The sequence below is a fragment of the Xenia sp. Carnegie-2017 genome, unplaced genomic scaffold (genome assembly GCF_021976095.1).
Source record: "Xenia sp. Carnegie-2017 unplaced genomic scaffold, XeniaSp_v1 HiC_scaffold_14, whole genome shotgun sequence".
Classification (NCBI taxonomy): Eukaryota; Metazoa; Cnidaria; class Anthozoa; order Malacalcyonacea; family Xeniidae; genus Xenia; species Xenia sp. Carnegie-2017.
In genome coordinates this window covers 11654314-11671044 of record NW_025813447.1, presented here as the reverse complement: position 1 = coordinate 11671044, position 16731 = coordinate 11654314, and the positions used below count along the sequence as shown (strand labels likewise).

General features: G+C 32.7%; 4 protein-coding genes across 5 annotated transcripts in view; 1 reads left to right on the top strand and 3 right to left on the bottom strand.

Moving 5' to 3' along the window:
* The window catches only part of LOC124433900 (ubiquitin carboxyl-terminal hydrolase 32-like), a 70900-nt gene extending 69587 nt beyond the window's left edge, over positions 1–1313 (top strand). Inside the window, exons 35-36 of the mRNA XM_046983746.1 lie at positions 97–189; positions 811–1313. Of these exons, the coding sequence (XP_046839702.1) occupies positions 97–189; positions 811–981 (264 nt within the window). The 3' untranslated portion in view covers positions 982–1313. The remainder of the gene's footprint in view (positions 1–96; positions 190–810) is intronic.
* Positions 1–16731, bottom strand: part of LOC124433908 (dual serine/threonine and tyrosine protein kinase-like) — a 47052-nt gene that overhangs the window by 6553 nt on the left and 23768 nt on the right. The window lies entirely within an intron of this gene.
* The window catches only part of LOC124433902, a 47301-nt gene that overhangs the window by 14838 nt on the left and 15732 nt on the right, over positions 1–16731 (bottom strand). The window lies entirely within an intron of this gene.
* Positions 8091–15883, bottom strand: LOC124433906 (dynamin-like protein 2). Its single transcript, XM_046983758.1, has 10 exons — positions 15768–15883; positions 14317–14508; positions 14032–14248; positions 13265–13578; positions 13023–13172; positions 12356–12681; positions 11623–12039; positions 10683–11420; positions 9956–10220; positions 8091–9040 (listed from the first exon to the last, which is right to left on the bottom strand). The coding sequence occupies exons 2-10, from the start codon at positions 14488–14490 to the stop codon at positions 8759–8761; spliced, it is 2883 nt and encodes a 960-aa protein (XP_046839714.1). The 5' UTR covers positions 14491–14508; positions 15768–15883; the 3' UTR covers positions 8091–8758.

Sequence of the window (16731 nt, the reverse complement as noted above, 5' to 3'; positions counted from 1 at the left end):
TTTCTTCTCTTACATAATACATTCGTGTACGTCCATCGTTTCTTTATATGCGACGTTTGTATCAGTCAATAAATTTATAAAATACATTGTATTTAGAGTCACACGGGTGTTATGGGAGGTGGTCATTACGTTTCGTTTGCGAAGAATCCAGACTCTGGATGGTATTGTTTTAATGACAGTAGTTGTAAGGTTAGTATTGTATCTTTGTTTGATGGTATTGTTTTAATGACAGTAGTTGTAAGGTCATTATTGTATCTTTGTTTGATGGTATTGTTTTGATGACAGTAGTTGTAAGGTCATTATTGTATCTTTGTTTGATGGTATTGTTTTGATGACAGTAGTTGTAAGGTCATTATTGTATCTTTGTTTGATGGTATTGTTTTGATGACAGTAGTTTTAAGGTCATTATTGTATCTTTGTTTGATGGTATTGTTTTGATGACAGTAGTTGTAAGGTCCTTATTGTATTTTTGTTTTATGGTATTGTTTTAATGGCAGTTTGTTTGCTCAATGGGGTCGTTGAAAAGAAGAAATATACATTAGGAAAATATTGCATGTTTTCTTAGTGTCGATGATTATTGTGCTCGCTTATCAATTAATACGACATTTATCAGCGATTTCTTTTGTATGAACAAACCCCTCTCGCCCCTTTTGATATGTTTTTCTGTTTGTAAGAAAGATGTATGCCAAAAATGTATAAAATTATATTGTTATTTCTTACCACTAGGCGGCCATAACTCGTCTGAAAAACTTTAGCTATTGCTCATTAGTTGTGTAAGTTGGCTAAAGTTAGTTGGTTGTTATTATTTAGGAAACAACAGCAGAAAGAGTTTCCAGAGAGTCCCCATATTTATTGTTTTATGAGCGCGTTGGTGTTCGTGAGGAAAATTTTAAACCAGACATTTATGATCGCAATCAAGAGTCGCCAAAAGACGATGATGAAATTGAGAAAGAAATGAAGAAAGCTTGCGTTCTGCAATAAATTAGATGATGACGCTTTATACCTCAAGAAAGTCGTTATTAGCGTTGTCTCCAACGTGAACGGTTCATTTCCGCTGAGCAAAAAGCTTGTCAGGCTTATTGTAGCCCAACTTAAATGATTCCCCATTCACATTTGCCGCGAACCACGTTCCTAACTACAAATTTAATATTTATTTTGTGCCGAGTTGCAATGATGTCTAACAATTTTTAAATTGATTTTGGGGCAAAATTAATGAATTCATTATGCATGAACTACATCAAGCAATTTTTGTATTAAGACCTTTCTTATCGTAAAGGTGTTTTCTATCATTCAATTTCAATGCCCGAATGGTGTATTGTCGAATTTGTTTTTATGTCTGCCGTTATCTGATATTCCTGGTTTGTATTGAAAAGAGCTTTTCGATGTCAAATCAAACACAAGCTTTATGATTTTGTTTTTACCTAAACAACACTTACAACTTTCATTACTTTTACCTCCACGCATAGTAGCCATCCTGTATGTTTTGTCCTGCTTGTAAATTCTCAAATATTGTAGCTACCCATTTCTAAGAAATCTATTGTTTTTGCAGTGACCAAGTGATAAAATATTTGCGTAAAGCTAATAAGGAATAATAGGTGCATGGTTGAATTTAACAAGCCGTTTTGTAAAAACTATTTACCTGTTCAAAATAACGATAGTATGCATGTTAACAGCATAGAAGCTGTTTAAAATTTTCAGGGGCCTTTTTGAAATCCATTGTGATTAAAAAACAGGAATATTGAATGATTGCTGTTTGATACACTCTTTAGTGTCACTTAATTTGACACACCTTATTCAAAGCATGTGAAAAATATTCATTGTCTTTGTATAATTGTATTCAAGCAATTAATCCGACCAGCAGGTAAGATTAAAAGTTCTTGCTTGCTTTAATCTTTGCATTATCTTCTTTTTAGAATCAATTGAAAGGTTGACTTAAGAGCAATTGTAACCTCAGATTTGATTTCATCCAAAACAACTAATTAAAATATAAAGATTTCGAATGACGTCAATTCGAAGAAGACTTGAACAAATTTGAACATAATTTTGGGTTTCGTTAATTTCTACAGAATATGACACGGTGTTGAAGTAATGCTGAAAGCAAAAGTCAATACATTTATACACAATTTGCTTTTCTTTTCTCTATCAAGATAGAGTTTGGTATGTGTTGGTGTTTTGTATTTGTGTTGCGTTGTCTTGTAAGGTGCGTTTGTACATGAGTGATTTGAAATGAATTCAAGGCGGATATGCTGTTTGTAGATTTTATGACACACTTATGTAAATAGAAAAACTGAAAGTGATTTTATCATGAACAAAACACGATTAAAAAAGTACGACCAGTAAGCATGGGTTTTTTGATTTATCTCAACGTCGTAATCTTTCATTATTCATTTCTTTGGAGCTCTATTGTTTTTCGATAAGTGAACACAAAAGAGGACAAGGTGCTCCCTATTAGTCAAACGATCGATCGGTGTGGGATATATCCACTTAGTTACATCTCTTGTACATAGAGCGACTGTATGGTTTATTATGTTCAAAGCAAATATAAGAAAATTCTTATGAGCGCGATAAAAACAATTGTCTGTACTTAATCTGTAACTAGATTACGTGTTTGTGAGGAAAATAGAAAACTTTTTCTTTTTGACTATCTTCATTTCAAAGAAACATGTGGAAAAAAACACAAGTACATCTCCCTCGGCTGTGATATAACCTATTTCATATTTTAGCCAATGTTATTGGTTACTTTTTCAGAGCTCAAAAAAATCCTTACCAATAAAATGCTAGAACCTCATGGAGATCAGCCAATGAAATAAAGCCACTAGTGATCACGTCAATCACTTTTCACAATTCACAGTCTGGAGCTAGATGCCCTCAAGACTTGAAAGCCAAAGGTACGTTTGTGAATTTTTAATAATTATATAAGAAAATGACTTCAAATGTCTATGAATTCGATGACAATAGCCTTGTTTGATGTACAATTACGTATTGTTTTACTTGTAAATCTTTTGGTCGATTAATTTTGTCCAATTTGACGTTAAACTGCGTGTCTTCTTCGGTGTGTTTGCTTCGCAAGAGAACCTTGTTAGTATAAACGACAAGTTTGTGTTTTTGAAATTCTTTCTTTCAGTTTTATTTTTGTGCGTTGCCTGTTGCGAGTATTTGGAATGTGTTGAGGTGAAATTTTGTTGAATACTTTTACTTTCAACGAGTATTTGTGAACGATATATTTTCAACGACCAGTGTCAACGACAGACTTTGCGAACGACATCTTTTCGTTTCAACGCAAAAATATTAGTAAAGTACAGGTAAAAAGTTGCAGCATGGCTAACTAAGAGATAAGCAGGGTATTTCTTTTTCCTTGAGTTGAGTCTTGTCGATAAAAAATGTTCCTTTAAACGAAAATTTTAAAGATATTTGAATAAATATGAAGATGTTTGTTCATGTTGGACGTTGGACTTTCAATTATATTGGCGCCTTTTTCGTTCCGCGTGAAAATGAAGAACACTGGGCACAAATTATGTAAAATTAACCAGCTTGACTACAAAAACAAATTTTCGACCGAAAACACCAAAGCATCTTTGTGTGGAGTGAGGGCACAGGCAAAAACGTAAAGAATAAAGAAATTCAAATGCGTAAGCCTTGAAGGTCTGCAGGCTTACGCATTTTAATTAAATATGCTCAAATGATAGCAATTCTAGTTAGCAAAAAGATTTTTAATCGAACATCAATGAAAGATAGTGATGACAGATAAGGCTACTTTAGTAAAAATCAGAAGAGTTCATCATTAACAATATATTGACTATTTTTGAAACATTTTGCCAATAGGAAAAGATGCTAATTTCCTCTTGAAATTTAACTATGAGCAGTCATAAAGAATGCAACCAAAGTCGTTGCATAAAACAAAAAGCTATGGAAAGAATAGGAAAAGAAGTAAGGCTGGAAACTCAACATTATTTGTCGTTCAAACTTTCATTGATTGTCTAATTTCTTTTATATGAAAACGGTTTTGAAAATTTTTATTGTGATGTACATCTTCAAATGGGCGAAACACAGAATTTAATTTCATTTAATTTGAATTGATAGCATACTCAAATGAAAGTGACATTCTGATTGAGAGTAATTTTATAGATTTACTTGTACACATTACAAAATTTTTCGACTTTTCTATCCAAAACGTTGCACGAACAGGTTTGTTTTAATATTCTTATTATATAGCAACAACCATTATCTTCATACTTTGCTACAAGTGCATGAGTATTATTTCAAAACAAAAAGCAGCTAAGTTTATAGTATGAATGCAGAATGAGTAAACAATAAATCAAAACTGTTGTTGTAAACGATATATCGTAAAACAACGTTCAATGGCATATAAAGAATCTATAAGTTTTCTTACTTTTAAAATGTATAACATATCAAAAGAAACGTTGATTGGAAGAAATACATTTATGATGTATACATGTTGTACTTGCGCCTACTGGCAGCTTGAAGCTTGCATTAGCCTACTATTTTAATTTAGTAAAAAACTCCGCGAGTAAAAACAATTGTTGTGAACGATCTATATCAAAAATCTTGCTTTATTGGCATATCAAGAGTCTATAAGACTTCCTTGTTTTGAAATGTATAAAATATCACAAGAAATATTCAATGGAATAATTTACTCATTGTACAAAAGAAAATATTGAGAACATTTTCAAACCAAATGCTGTGGGGTGTAGAGTTAAGGATTATAAGACAATTTGTCAAACTTGTTGTGAACGAATGATATGAAATGGACGTTTATAAGAGCTAACGAAGAAGTCTATAGGACTTTCTTTGAAATTAAAAAAAAACATTCATTGGAAGTAATCTATTTATAAAACAAAAAGTAAATTTCATACTTATCCATACACCAGCAACTTAAAGTCTTCATTTACCTACTATATTCCTTTACTAATTAGACAAGTAAGTGAAAGTATTGTTATAGAACGTCTCTATGAAAAAAAGTTCAAGAATATATATATAAAATATCTGCAAAACGTCCAGAACACTTATAAACGTCTCAAAAATGTTATCATCATTTCATAGAGGTCACTCCAGGAACCACAAGTTCACTATATTTAATCAGAAAAAGAGAATTGTTAAGACTTTATTATTCCAAAGCCATCCTCATGCAGAGAATATACATAATATTAATCCTAACACGGTTTTTATATGAACATGAAAAACATGTGACTTGGACGAGATTTCAACTCGTACCTTCGGGATACTAGTCCGCCGCTCTACCTGTTGAGCTACCAAACCCACAGGGATTGTAGACGAGTCAAATATGTTTTAAGCTGCTTATGGACGAAAGATTCTCGCCACGATAGCAGTTTTCCTGGATGGCACCGTGTTTAGACTTTATTTCCAAAGCCATCATCAGAGAATATACATAATATTAATCTTAACACGGTTTTTATATGCAGGTCTTTAAATTTCTCTTTTTTTCATTTTCTTGATATTTATCTATCTGATAAAAATTGATCTATCTGACAATTCTCTGCATTCATGACACTCGCAAAAATAGAAAAAACGTTGCACTTGACAAGTGCTATGAAGAACTCAAACAATGGAATTTTCAGCTTCCTCAGAAATCCGTCATTCTCACATGCAACGGAAGACATTGCACTTCAACAAAAGTGCCTCAACCACTGACCTCAACGCCTGAAGACGCTGCGCTTGCAAGAATAGATGAAATGACTTCATCGATTCTTACAAGCGCAGCGTCTTCAGGTGTTAATTGAAGTGCCTCTACAACGAAAGACACTGTACGTGCTATCGTGATGTAATAAACGTCCCAAACATCTAAAATTGCTTCAACAACTGAAGACGCTGCACTTACAAGAATTGATAAAGTGCCTCAAAAATGGAAGATGCTGCCATTACAAGAATGGATGAAGTGCTGCAACATTTGAAGACGTTGCGCTTGCAAGATTTGATGAAGTGACTTCATCGATTCTTGCAAGCGCAGCGTCTTCATGTTGATTGAAGTGCCTCTACAACGAAAGACACTGTGCTATCGTGATGTGATAAACGTCCGAAACATTTAAATGCTGACATCTATCTGTTGAAAAAATAAAAATAATATGAAGTGGTACATGACAAAAGATAAAAAAAGAAAATTTGTGACGGAAAATAAGATGAAATGATGCAAGACAAAGATTTTTTGAACTCTATAACTATATTTGTAAATACATTGCCTGTCACTTTGGCGCATTCATGATTTTTGAAAACTTCCTGTTGTTGGTGTAATCTTTTTCTACATGTTGATTTCTCTTCAAGATGAAGAAATGATATCAGGTAGGATGAAAATTAGATGATGTATGGACATTGACATTAAAACTGCCTCAAGACTCTGTCACGTGTATTTTAGCAAAAAAGCGTGCATTAGTCACGAGTTATGGTGCTTTATCCAATTATGGTTTGTTTTGCTACATAATGCAAATATTGAAGTTATTCATGATGATGACATTGTGTGGAAGTTCTAAAAAAGCCATGATGAAGTATGATCTCAATATGGAAATAAATCATCCATGATCCATCCCGAATATCACCGAGCATAACATATGTTTTGGTAATTGGTTATTGATACGTTTGATTATTTACTTGCATTTTCTGCAAAGCTGGTTACATAAAAAGTAGACGATCATATCGTGAATAAAGATTACTCAACAAGTCAATATAAGAATCTCCCGAAAACCATTTGAAATGTTGCTTCAAATGAACAAATGACTCAATACGGCATAACAAGCAGCATTGCACAAATTGAATTTAATTAAAATTATAAATGTCTGAAATATCTTGCTTGATGATGATGCATTATAAACAATCTTCGCTTTGTGTTCGAATTGATTAAATTTTGAACAATGCAAAATGCTCATCAAGCACGCAAAAATGAAAAAAAGGTCAAAACGCTTAAAAATATTTTTGAATAGGCAGTCTAATAAACTTTGTAAACATAATTAAGGCCATAAAAAATGCGAACATCGTTTTTTGTAATAATAACTAGTAAAAATAGATATGGAGATCCCATGTAATGTGCATCTACTGACTGGTTTTCGTAGATCTCTGAGGGTTTTCCTCCGGCAAAACGCTGGTTTCCCTCATCTTTAGAGAATTGCTCTAAAGAATAACAAAAAAAGGGTGGCCATGTCTTCTGCAGTCGGGTTAGATTCGCAATCTATACGAAGAAACAAGAGTTTAAAATTTCTTATTTCTGGAATCAGATACCTATAATTACTATGACAAATAAAAACAAATACAGTTTTTTTAAGGTAAGCTGCCAAGTTTCGTCATTGATTTAATTGAACATCAATTTTAACTTATACATTCCGACAGATTTAGAAACACTTCATTCTTATTTCAGAGATGATTTTTTATTCCTAGCACATGAAATTAGCTCCACAGGAGCTTTTCAAGCATACAATTGGAAGAAACTTAGTAAGAAGGATTTTCAAAAGTTGTATCCTGTACGAAGAAGTTCTTACTAAGCCGTAAATTGTCGTTGTGCTGCCCTTGCATTATGAGAATTTGTCGCGAATTCTTCGCTAATTTACGTCTAGTATGATGATAATTTAAAGCAAGCAACACAAGCGAGTGGCTCGCAGGAGAATTCACGAAAAGGAAAAAATAAGGCGTGAGTAAAATTAGATTTTGTACGACAGATTGCTGTGCTTTAACTCCGATTTTTATATTTTTGCTTTGTTTATTTATAGAAAATATGAAACGCTAAACAACTTACCAGTTGAGGAAAGGGAAAGTCATGCTGTGCTTATAAGTCAGCTGAAGTGAGTAAACTGTAATTAAATTTTACCGCTTACAAAACCTTCAAGAGAAAGTTTACAGCTGAATGAATGTTGCTGAAAACAAACAGTAACGTTTGTTACCAGCTCAATTTAATAAAAACTATTACCTATTAAAATATTTTTTCACAGCTTCAGGATCAACGAATTCTAAGAGACACAAAAAACTGAAACAAAACACTTTTTGCTCTTTTGATTGTTTTGTTTGCCGGAAAGATTTTTTTACCGGATCCAGAGGTTTTCCCCGCCCACTAAGAAAAGAAACACTGTTTCTACAAATGACCAAAAATTTTTATATTTTGAATGAATTATTTGACCACTGCAGTCTGCACATAGTTTTTTTACGTGGATTGTCGTCTGAAATCTCTGTTCACGTAATTAGATTTCCTTGAAAACGGTACCATATAAAGTCTGTAAACGTTTTGATTTATATGCAGTATCGATCTATTTGACTCATATTACAAAATTATTGCGTTTTAAGGCAATTATATGATAATTCTTAAGCAATAGGTTTTTTAAACATATTATTGGTTCACAAAGTTGATATCATATGTAGTTTAGCAAAATTTACGAAGTAGCTGCGTCCCCGATCCATATATTTATTTTCTGAAATTTAGAAACAGTATTGCCAGCTCAAACTCTATCTAATGTGTTTCTATGGCATTTATTAACATATTATCAGCCATAAAAACTTCTACATATTTTTAACACGACAATTAAAATCTGATATTAATAAAGCATTAAAACGCTTATTTATTTCATATGGCTAACACATATGGCTAACGCATATGGCTAACACGTCATATAGTTTATAAATGAAAACTTCCTAGGACCTCGTGATGTTCTTCCAACTTTTTAATTTTCTAACATTTGAAAACATATTTTACTTGTTGGTCTTTGATCATGTTCATGCAACCAGCAAAGCTCCATCAAATTTTGCATCATGGGAATGGTAATTTTATTTTCGTCATTTTTTGGTCTGTGACCTTTGATGACCTTTGATTTGAATTCCTTTTCACAATTGGCATGAGTTCCTCGAAAGCCACGACACCATACCACATCTCCCAAAGCATGATACCAAAACTGTAAATATCTGCAGCTTTTGTCATATGATGCAAGTTTTCCAGTACTTCTGGTGCATGGTAAATGATACTTTTTTCAGTTTCCTTGAATTCACCAACAATTCCAACATCAGATATCGCTGCTACGTTGTTGTCTTTTATCTAGAAAATGTCAATGTTTTTCCTTAGTTTTTTAAGTCTTTTTATTGCAACACTAACTGTGACAGCAACAATTCTTATATTTGCTATTTGTGGAAAAATCACAGAGAAAATATGTGTTGAAAAAGGTCCAGCAACTCTGAATTTATTTATTCAATTGTAATTATATTCAATCATTATACTTTATTCCTTCACTGGATCAAATGATAAAATTTCTGAAAGTTTTCGTAGATCTATAATTTGTTGGTTAACTTTATTAGTTATCTTAGCATTGATGGTGGGAATACTGTTATTTTAAAATTTTTAATGCTGTTATTCGTTCGTTCTAAACAAAAAGGTACTTCTCTCATGGATAATTACGTTTTGTTTATTTTAGCTGGTTTCAATGTGTTATTATAGGGTCGTTAAAATTAGATTATAATTCTACTAAAATTTATGTATTTATTTATAACAAAACCATTCAAGACCTCAAGGAAAGCAATTTAAAAAAGCCAAGTGATTAATTGAATCATTCGTAAACGCTGCAATATATGCTACAGTCTCAATTATTTAGTTCTTTAAAAAAAAATTTTTCGCAGTAGAACTCCAAGATTTTTCCCAACTATTATTGCCCAACATGTGTAATCATTGACTTAAATGTTTCAAAAATAATATTATGTAATATTTTTGGTCATCAATATTGAGCCATGGGTCATCATTATCATATTTTCTTTTTGCTTTTTTGCAAATGACACGTTGGTTATTGTGATTGAATATACTCGTTAACTAAACTCTTCTGGGTTTTCATTCTTTAGATGAGAAGAATTAAGGTACAAAAGTGAAATTGTTAAAAGTGGGCTAATTTGTGTGTGCATTAGCTATCTTTACTCAAAGTGTTGAAATGCATTTCTTGATATGTAAAATGAAAAGTATACGAACCAGAACATTTTCCAATTTAAGATGTCGATGTACGAGACCCCTCTCATGGACGTAGTTTAGCCCGTTTGCAATTTCTTTTGCCCATCTCTTATAATTCAATGTTGCCAATTTTGTGTTGTGGGATTGAGCTGGGACATTTTTTGCATCGTCAAAAATGACTCTCCGAAGGCTTTTCTTGCAAAGTGGCATAATGAAAATATACTTCAGTGGGTCATCTTGCTTCATCACTCCAATAAGTTGAAGAACGTTGTCATGTTTCAAATGTCTAAGTATACGTAATTTTGATAGATTAGTAAGGGCAATACTATAATTTTGTGTGCAATTAAGAACAAACTATATCTACCACTGCCATGATTTTTAAACTGAAAACAGTTGATAGTTTAATTTTTGCAATGCAATTGTACATGTTTGCATTGAAATTATTTGAAATTACAATGTTTGCTAGAATTAAAATAGAAAAATGATTCACTCTAAAGTGGTCAGGGAAATGTAAATTGAAACATTTACTTGCAGATGCTCATGGACAGGTAGTTTGTTATGTATGAAAAATTATTGATTTTGGTAGGTTAACCTACTTGTTAGGGTAAATTTGACAATGAATTCCCAAAATACAACACAATGTATCTGAAAAACTTAGGATGGGGGCGCAAATAAAATTCTCCAAGAAAGTTAACCAATTCAATGAAAGTTAAATGAAATTTAAAAGACAATCATAAAATATAATTACCTTACATCAAGTTGCTCATTCAAATAAAATCTTCCATTCATTTGGTCAAATGGATTTTTGAAAACTTTCAAGGCAATGTTTTTTAGTAATGGTATGGACGATTCAGACCGCTTCACAATCTTTTTTTTTCCGCGATAAACTTGAGCAAACTCTCCTTCTCCAATATGAGACAGAAGTTTAGGTTCCCATGTTAAATCACGTTTGTCTATTGTCGATGGAAACAACTTCAGTCCCAACGGTGTTATCTTATCTCTCAGTTCTTCGCTCATTTCCTGAATAGGGGCATAATGATGTTCCATCTCCTGATTACTACGTGAATCATCACTCAACTTCTTCACCATTTTCTTATCACCTTCTACTACATGTGGAATGAGATTTGAATAAATCGACACAATCTCTTCAGTTTTATTTATTAGTGCTTGCGCCTCTTCAAGAATTGGTTGGGCTTTTTTTTCCTCCAAAAATTTTTTCGAGCGATGTCGCAAATATTGATAAGGGTTTTCTTCAAATTTACGCAATGCTTTATGGGAATTAACTTCCTTTGCAAATACAACTGTACCCAGTACTGGTGCACTGATAAGAACACCCGCAGCAGCAACGGGTAACCATATGGGCAGCATGGCTCCAACAAGAACTTTTGTCGGGAGGGATTGCTGGCTTCGGCCTGTATAAAATTGCCACTTCAGGCTATTGCCATCGTTTCCCAAACTGTCAAGTTCTTCTTTAAAGACGTGTAAGCTAAAGAGAAGATTCAATTTTTGTTGAGATTAAAGCTTGGGTGAATGAAGTCGTCGCAAACACACAGGGAAAGCCAATCCCAGTCGTATACGATTTAAGTCTAACTTTGTTAGGTTATACTTGTTAGGTTATCAATTAAAAATAAAAGTACGCTTTCATTATTCATAATTACTGACTTTTGATCAATCACGATCAAAACAACCTTTTCAAGTAATGATCAATTGTTTCCCAGTGGATTTTTTCATGAATTCGTTCTTTCATTTCCCATTCATTTATAAGTTGCAAAAACTTTTCAGCAATTGATTTATCGATATTTCCTTTTGTCAATTTCCATTTGTGCTCGAGCATTTGATCCACATCATCGGTGTTCCAGGAATAGAATTTTTCTTCAAATTCACTCGTTTTTATGTATTCTTTCATCATATCAGAAAAAGGTTTTGTTTTAGATTGTAACTCCGTTCTTATTTTTTCGCTTTCATCCTCATTTTGACTTTGGATTTTTTTAATTCGACATTCGAGTGAATCTATTCTTTTGCGATTATTTCCTTGTACTAAATTAGCCTGGACTTTAAAGAAATTTGCCAACTTGAAAATCTGAGACAGAATCGTATCTAATTTCCTGAAACAACACAATCAGATACTGAAAATCAAGTTCAAAGAAAAATAGCTATAAATAAAAAAACTATGAACTGCATGATTGGCAAAAAGGTAAATATTACTTTTCAGCCATCATGAATAAGCTGAGCACAAATAATTTTTTCTCGCCACAACTAAATCATTCTTTTATCTCAGTTATTTAATATTTTGGAGGAGAACATGGAAGTTTCCACTTATGGAAATCACCTACTGCAGATAAAGATCTATTTGATTTAAGCTGTTCCAGGCTGCCTGTAGATAAAAAGCTTGCGATATACTGAATCTTGTGACCAACTTACTGCCAATTGTCGTACAGTCGAATGTCAATCCCACGTAATATTAGTTGCCTAATACTGTCTAGTAATCTTTGAAACTCTGGACAAATCCCGCCACATTCTTGCACTTTAATGGCATTTTTTGCAGATATTGTTAGAATGTGCTTCTTTGCATTTGCAACTTCCCAGCATTCAGCCAGCTGTTTTTCAAGATGTTTTCCTACGGCATCTTGCTCTACCTTTTCTACTTGATCCCATTTATTTGCTACAAAAAGTGTGCACTCTGCGAGAAGGTTAATACAATGACGGCCAGCATTAGACGTTTCAAGTTTCTCGGCCATTTTTTTCATCTGAAGAGATAAACATCTTATTATTACGGCGTGTTTGAATTGGTTAAATTAAAGTCTGTGTTTTTTCAATTTACATGTTTCAGAAATGTTTTTAATCTTCATGCTTTAAAACTTGAAAAAAGACAATAACTGTTGGCGCATCTTTAAGTTCAAAATATCAAAGCCGAAAGTATCAAGTATAAATAAAATCATTGAAAACATTTATAACAAATAGTAATTTGCTTAGTTGTAGTTCATAAAATGCATTAGACATTAGCAATTTGGCTACCTCAATTTATATTTATTTGTGAATGAATCTTAAGTCAATCTTGGAAAGTAGAGATTTTATTGTAAAAAAGTACCTTCATTGTAGATTCTCTTTGCACACCACCAGCTCGTGCAACATCAAGAATATAAATATATGCAAAAGCATTAGGAAGATAGTTCATTAAAATTTCGTCCATTTTTTCTGATTCACCAAGACCTGGACTGTCCACAATAACAATTCCTTGCTGCAAAATACAAATGAAAGCTTAACGAAATTGAAGAAAATTCTAAAGTTACGCACTGGCCTATCAAAGAGTAAAAATGTGTAGTTGTAAACCTTCAGTAAATCATGTGGCCAAAATATTTCTACTCTTTCAGTTTCTCCTGTTTCCCTCGTGTCCTCGGGGTTAACATATAAACCGATTAGCTCCGCATAACTCAGCTCAGATTCTTCATTTCTTTCCAGATTAACGACTTGGGGAGCATGTCGTCTGTCTTGTACGTTTTCATATTTATAGTGTACAATCATTTCCTTGTCTTTGCCAAATTTAACCTCGCATATTGTTGAAGTCGTATGAAGAGTATGATGCGGCACTACCTCTTCACCAAGAATCAAATTTAGTATAGTGCTTTTTCCAGCACTTGTTTCACCTTCATGAAAGAATCAAAACACATGATGTCGCACGTGTAGTTTTACTAAAAACTTCAGGTGGGATTTCTTTGCAAAAATAAAGTAAAGGAAATATTTTTTATAAATATTAGCAAATAAAATTTCACCATAGTACATATGTCATTCGATATATGAATTAAACGTTCAGAATGCGCTGAGTTTGATGAGCTCAACCCAGATTCAAATTAACCAGGTTAATTTTTTTGGGTGTAAACACTTCTAATCCAGGTATAACTCATCTCAAGAGAAAGGTTAAACTAAACCCAGGTTAAACTTAGGTTAGTACTGTTTACAGGGGAAAGAACTAACTTCGGTTAATTTGAACCTGGGCTGAACCCATTTTAGTTTATGTCGTGTGAATTGGGCTTTGTAGCTGCATGTACCTGTGCAAAAATTGCTCGATTTTCATCGCAAAGTCTGCTGAGGTTTCTTACCTGCAATTAGAAGATAATATTTCTTTTTTTCTAAGGATTTTTGAATGTCGTTAATGTACTGTCGAACATCAACTTTGATATTAAGAAGGTCTTTTAATATTGGAAAATCTACATCCCCAAGACGGTTTAAACACTCGTCGATTTTTTCGTTGTAGTCTAACAAATCATCTCTATTTAGGTTGTCTCTTGACTTTGCTTTCTCCACAACTTCAGCACCCTAATTAATGTAAATGATTTCTTCATAAACTTAAGCCATCACACAAACCTAATATTCATTAATTATACCGAAATTCCATTTGCGTATATTCCACTTCTGGAAGTTTGATCACGAATTCTCTCTTTTAGTATTGACTTCAAACTGCTTAGAGACGCTGTCTCTTCGACGTAGTCAATTTTCAAAATGTCAACTATCTCTAGGATCTCTTTAAGGTGTAGACTGTCAACGCTCTTTCGTGGCATTTTGCAAATTTCTTTTATCTATAATTGTTTTGTTTTAAAAATTAATGGTCAAAATGTAGAATTGGTCATGGTAAAATCTTTGCATGTTTTTGTCATTGAACTAAAATACATGGAACGCTACCTGTAATAGAAAAAGCGTGATAATTTTTTGATGCCACACCCAGACACGCAAGATTATACCCAGACACGCGTATGTAGTTCAATCTATATTCAATCCGCGAGAAAATCTCGAAACACTACACACGCGTGTCTGGGTGTAATTTCGCGTGTCTGGGTTTATGATTTGGCTTCAATTGTATGCTTCATGTAGCGTTCCACCTTGGATTTTAGTTTAATGGTTTTTGTAAAAGTTTACTTTGTTTTGTGTAATATTTTTAATATAAAAAATTATATCAACGTGTCGTGAGCAATAGTAATATTTTAATGGTTTTTTCTATGTGCTAGGTAATTTTCGTTTGATGAAAGGTACAGATATGACTTGCTTTGAACATTGTTTCAAGAGATTCCCAGTTTCAATCAAAGTGACTGCTACAAAAAATAACCCATATATACAGAGTTTAATGCACAGAGTTTAATGGATGAGCTATGTGATTGTATGTTTTTTAATTTGTATGCAGCCAATCTCAGCATGCATGCATGAACTAGGAAGTTAGGAATCAATGATATTTACTAGTTGGCTTTCATCTGTGTATCTATGTAAACATGTTGCATGTAAGCACGGAAACTTTCACAGGTTTCCATAATGAATTGAGGAAACTTGTAGCATTCTAAGTATTTGATCATTAATTAATTGATCAAAGTAATGTCAATATAAGCAAACGTCATTTTCTCTTCAACAATGACTTCATTTTTTAAGCTTGTTGTTTACTGATACACGTTCTTGGCAGCAGCCTTCGGATGTCTCATTAACAATAAGCGAAATAAATGTAAGCAACATTAAGTTATTTTGAATGAAGATTCTTTCATTATGTTATTTTATTGAGCTTGTCAAAACACCAGTCGTCTTTAAAGATGCTCTCGAATCATAAATCTATATGTGCTGCGTTATTTTCAAGAAAAAAACTTAACTGAAGCGATGATAAAATCATTATCTTAAATATATTATAATTTTACAATGCAATGGAAATTTTGATGGTTACTTAAATTAAGGAAGAAGGATTTGGCAACTAAGATATTACAAGGAAATTGTTTTAATCTAATAAAAGAATGTTTGAAGGCCAAATATAAGTTTGCTTATGTTTGCTTATACAATCAATGTTCAACATTTTTCAACTAACCTGCTTCGGCAAAAGTTAACACACCAACAACAGCGAGGACCTATTTGACCAACTAATATAAAAGCAGAGTCAGTTGCTCAACGTTATCATACTTTGATATGAAGGATATATGCACCGTTGAGTTCTTTGAAAACATTCTATGCAGCGGATGAAATAAATAATGCACTTATGCGAAGAATTCTTCTACAGTAATTCACTTAAAGTACGTCAACATTAAACAATACTCTTCAATATTAGTTGTTATGCCTGACAAATGTTGATGCCTGAAAATTGAAGATTTAAGTGTGCGTATTGATTTTAAAGACAGCATGAATTGCATAAAATTTCTTTTCTACAATTCTTAATTTTTCTTTGAGCAAAGTTCATGAGATTTTCTTAGTAGGTTGTACATTTATTATATACATTCAACTTTATCTAATCATAGAATGATTGGATTCAATTTGTGAACGAATATTCTTTGTTCTTGCTTGTTTGTGGAGATTATTAAATAAAGTTTTGTCATAGAATGTGCGTGAGCTGATAAGATCGCGTTGGCGCGTGAAAACCTATCGGAATGACAAAAGTTTTGTAAACAAAACAAACTCGAGCTTCTTTTTGTTTTTTCATTCTATAGGCACTTGTCAAACAATCAAATATTTTCAACAAAAACATAGTTATTATATAAATGCGATGTTGCAATCGAAACTAGTGTTTGAATCGAAAGATTTTTAAAAATGTTCAGATGTTTACAGTTTTCAAAACTGAAGAGAATAAGATTTTGCCAAAGAAACGAAATCAAAATGTATATATTTCCTGCTTCTTTGTCATAACCAGTTGACTACTTACTATGATTAGTGTTGCATAATCGCTGCGACGCTATCAGTGTATCATCATCGGCACAGAAACACTATTACAGTGTCGCTTATAACATTCTTGTTTCTATTTCCATTTTCTGTGCCACTTTCTTTGATTCGCTTACCTACAT

What these genes read in the sequence shown, in the direction of transcription:
- LOC124433906 (XM_046983758.1), bottom strand. Translation starts at nt 14,490, where the DNA reads ATGCCACGAAAGAGCGTTGACAGTCTACACCTTAAAGAGATCCTAGAG. An exon ending in GGCCACATGATTTACTGAAG is followed by an intron (nt 13,173 to 13,264) that starts GTTTACAACTAC and finishes TGTATTTTGCAG; the next exon opens with CAAGGAATTGTTATTGTGGA. An exon ending in ATTGATCATTACTTGAAAAG is followed by an intron (nt 11,421 to 11,622) that starts GTTGTTTTGATC and finishes TCTTCTCTTTAG; the next exon opens with CTTACACGTCTTTAAAGAAG.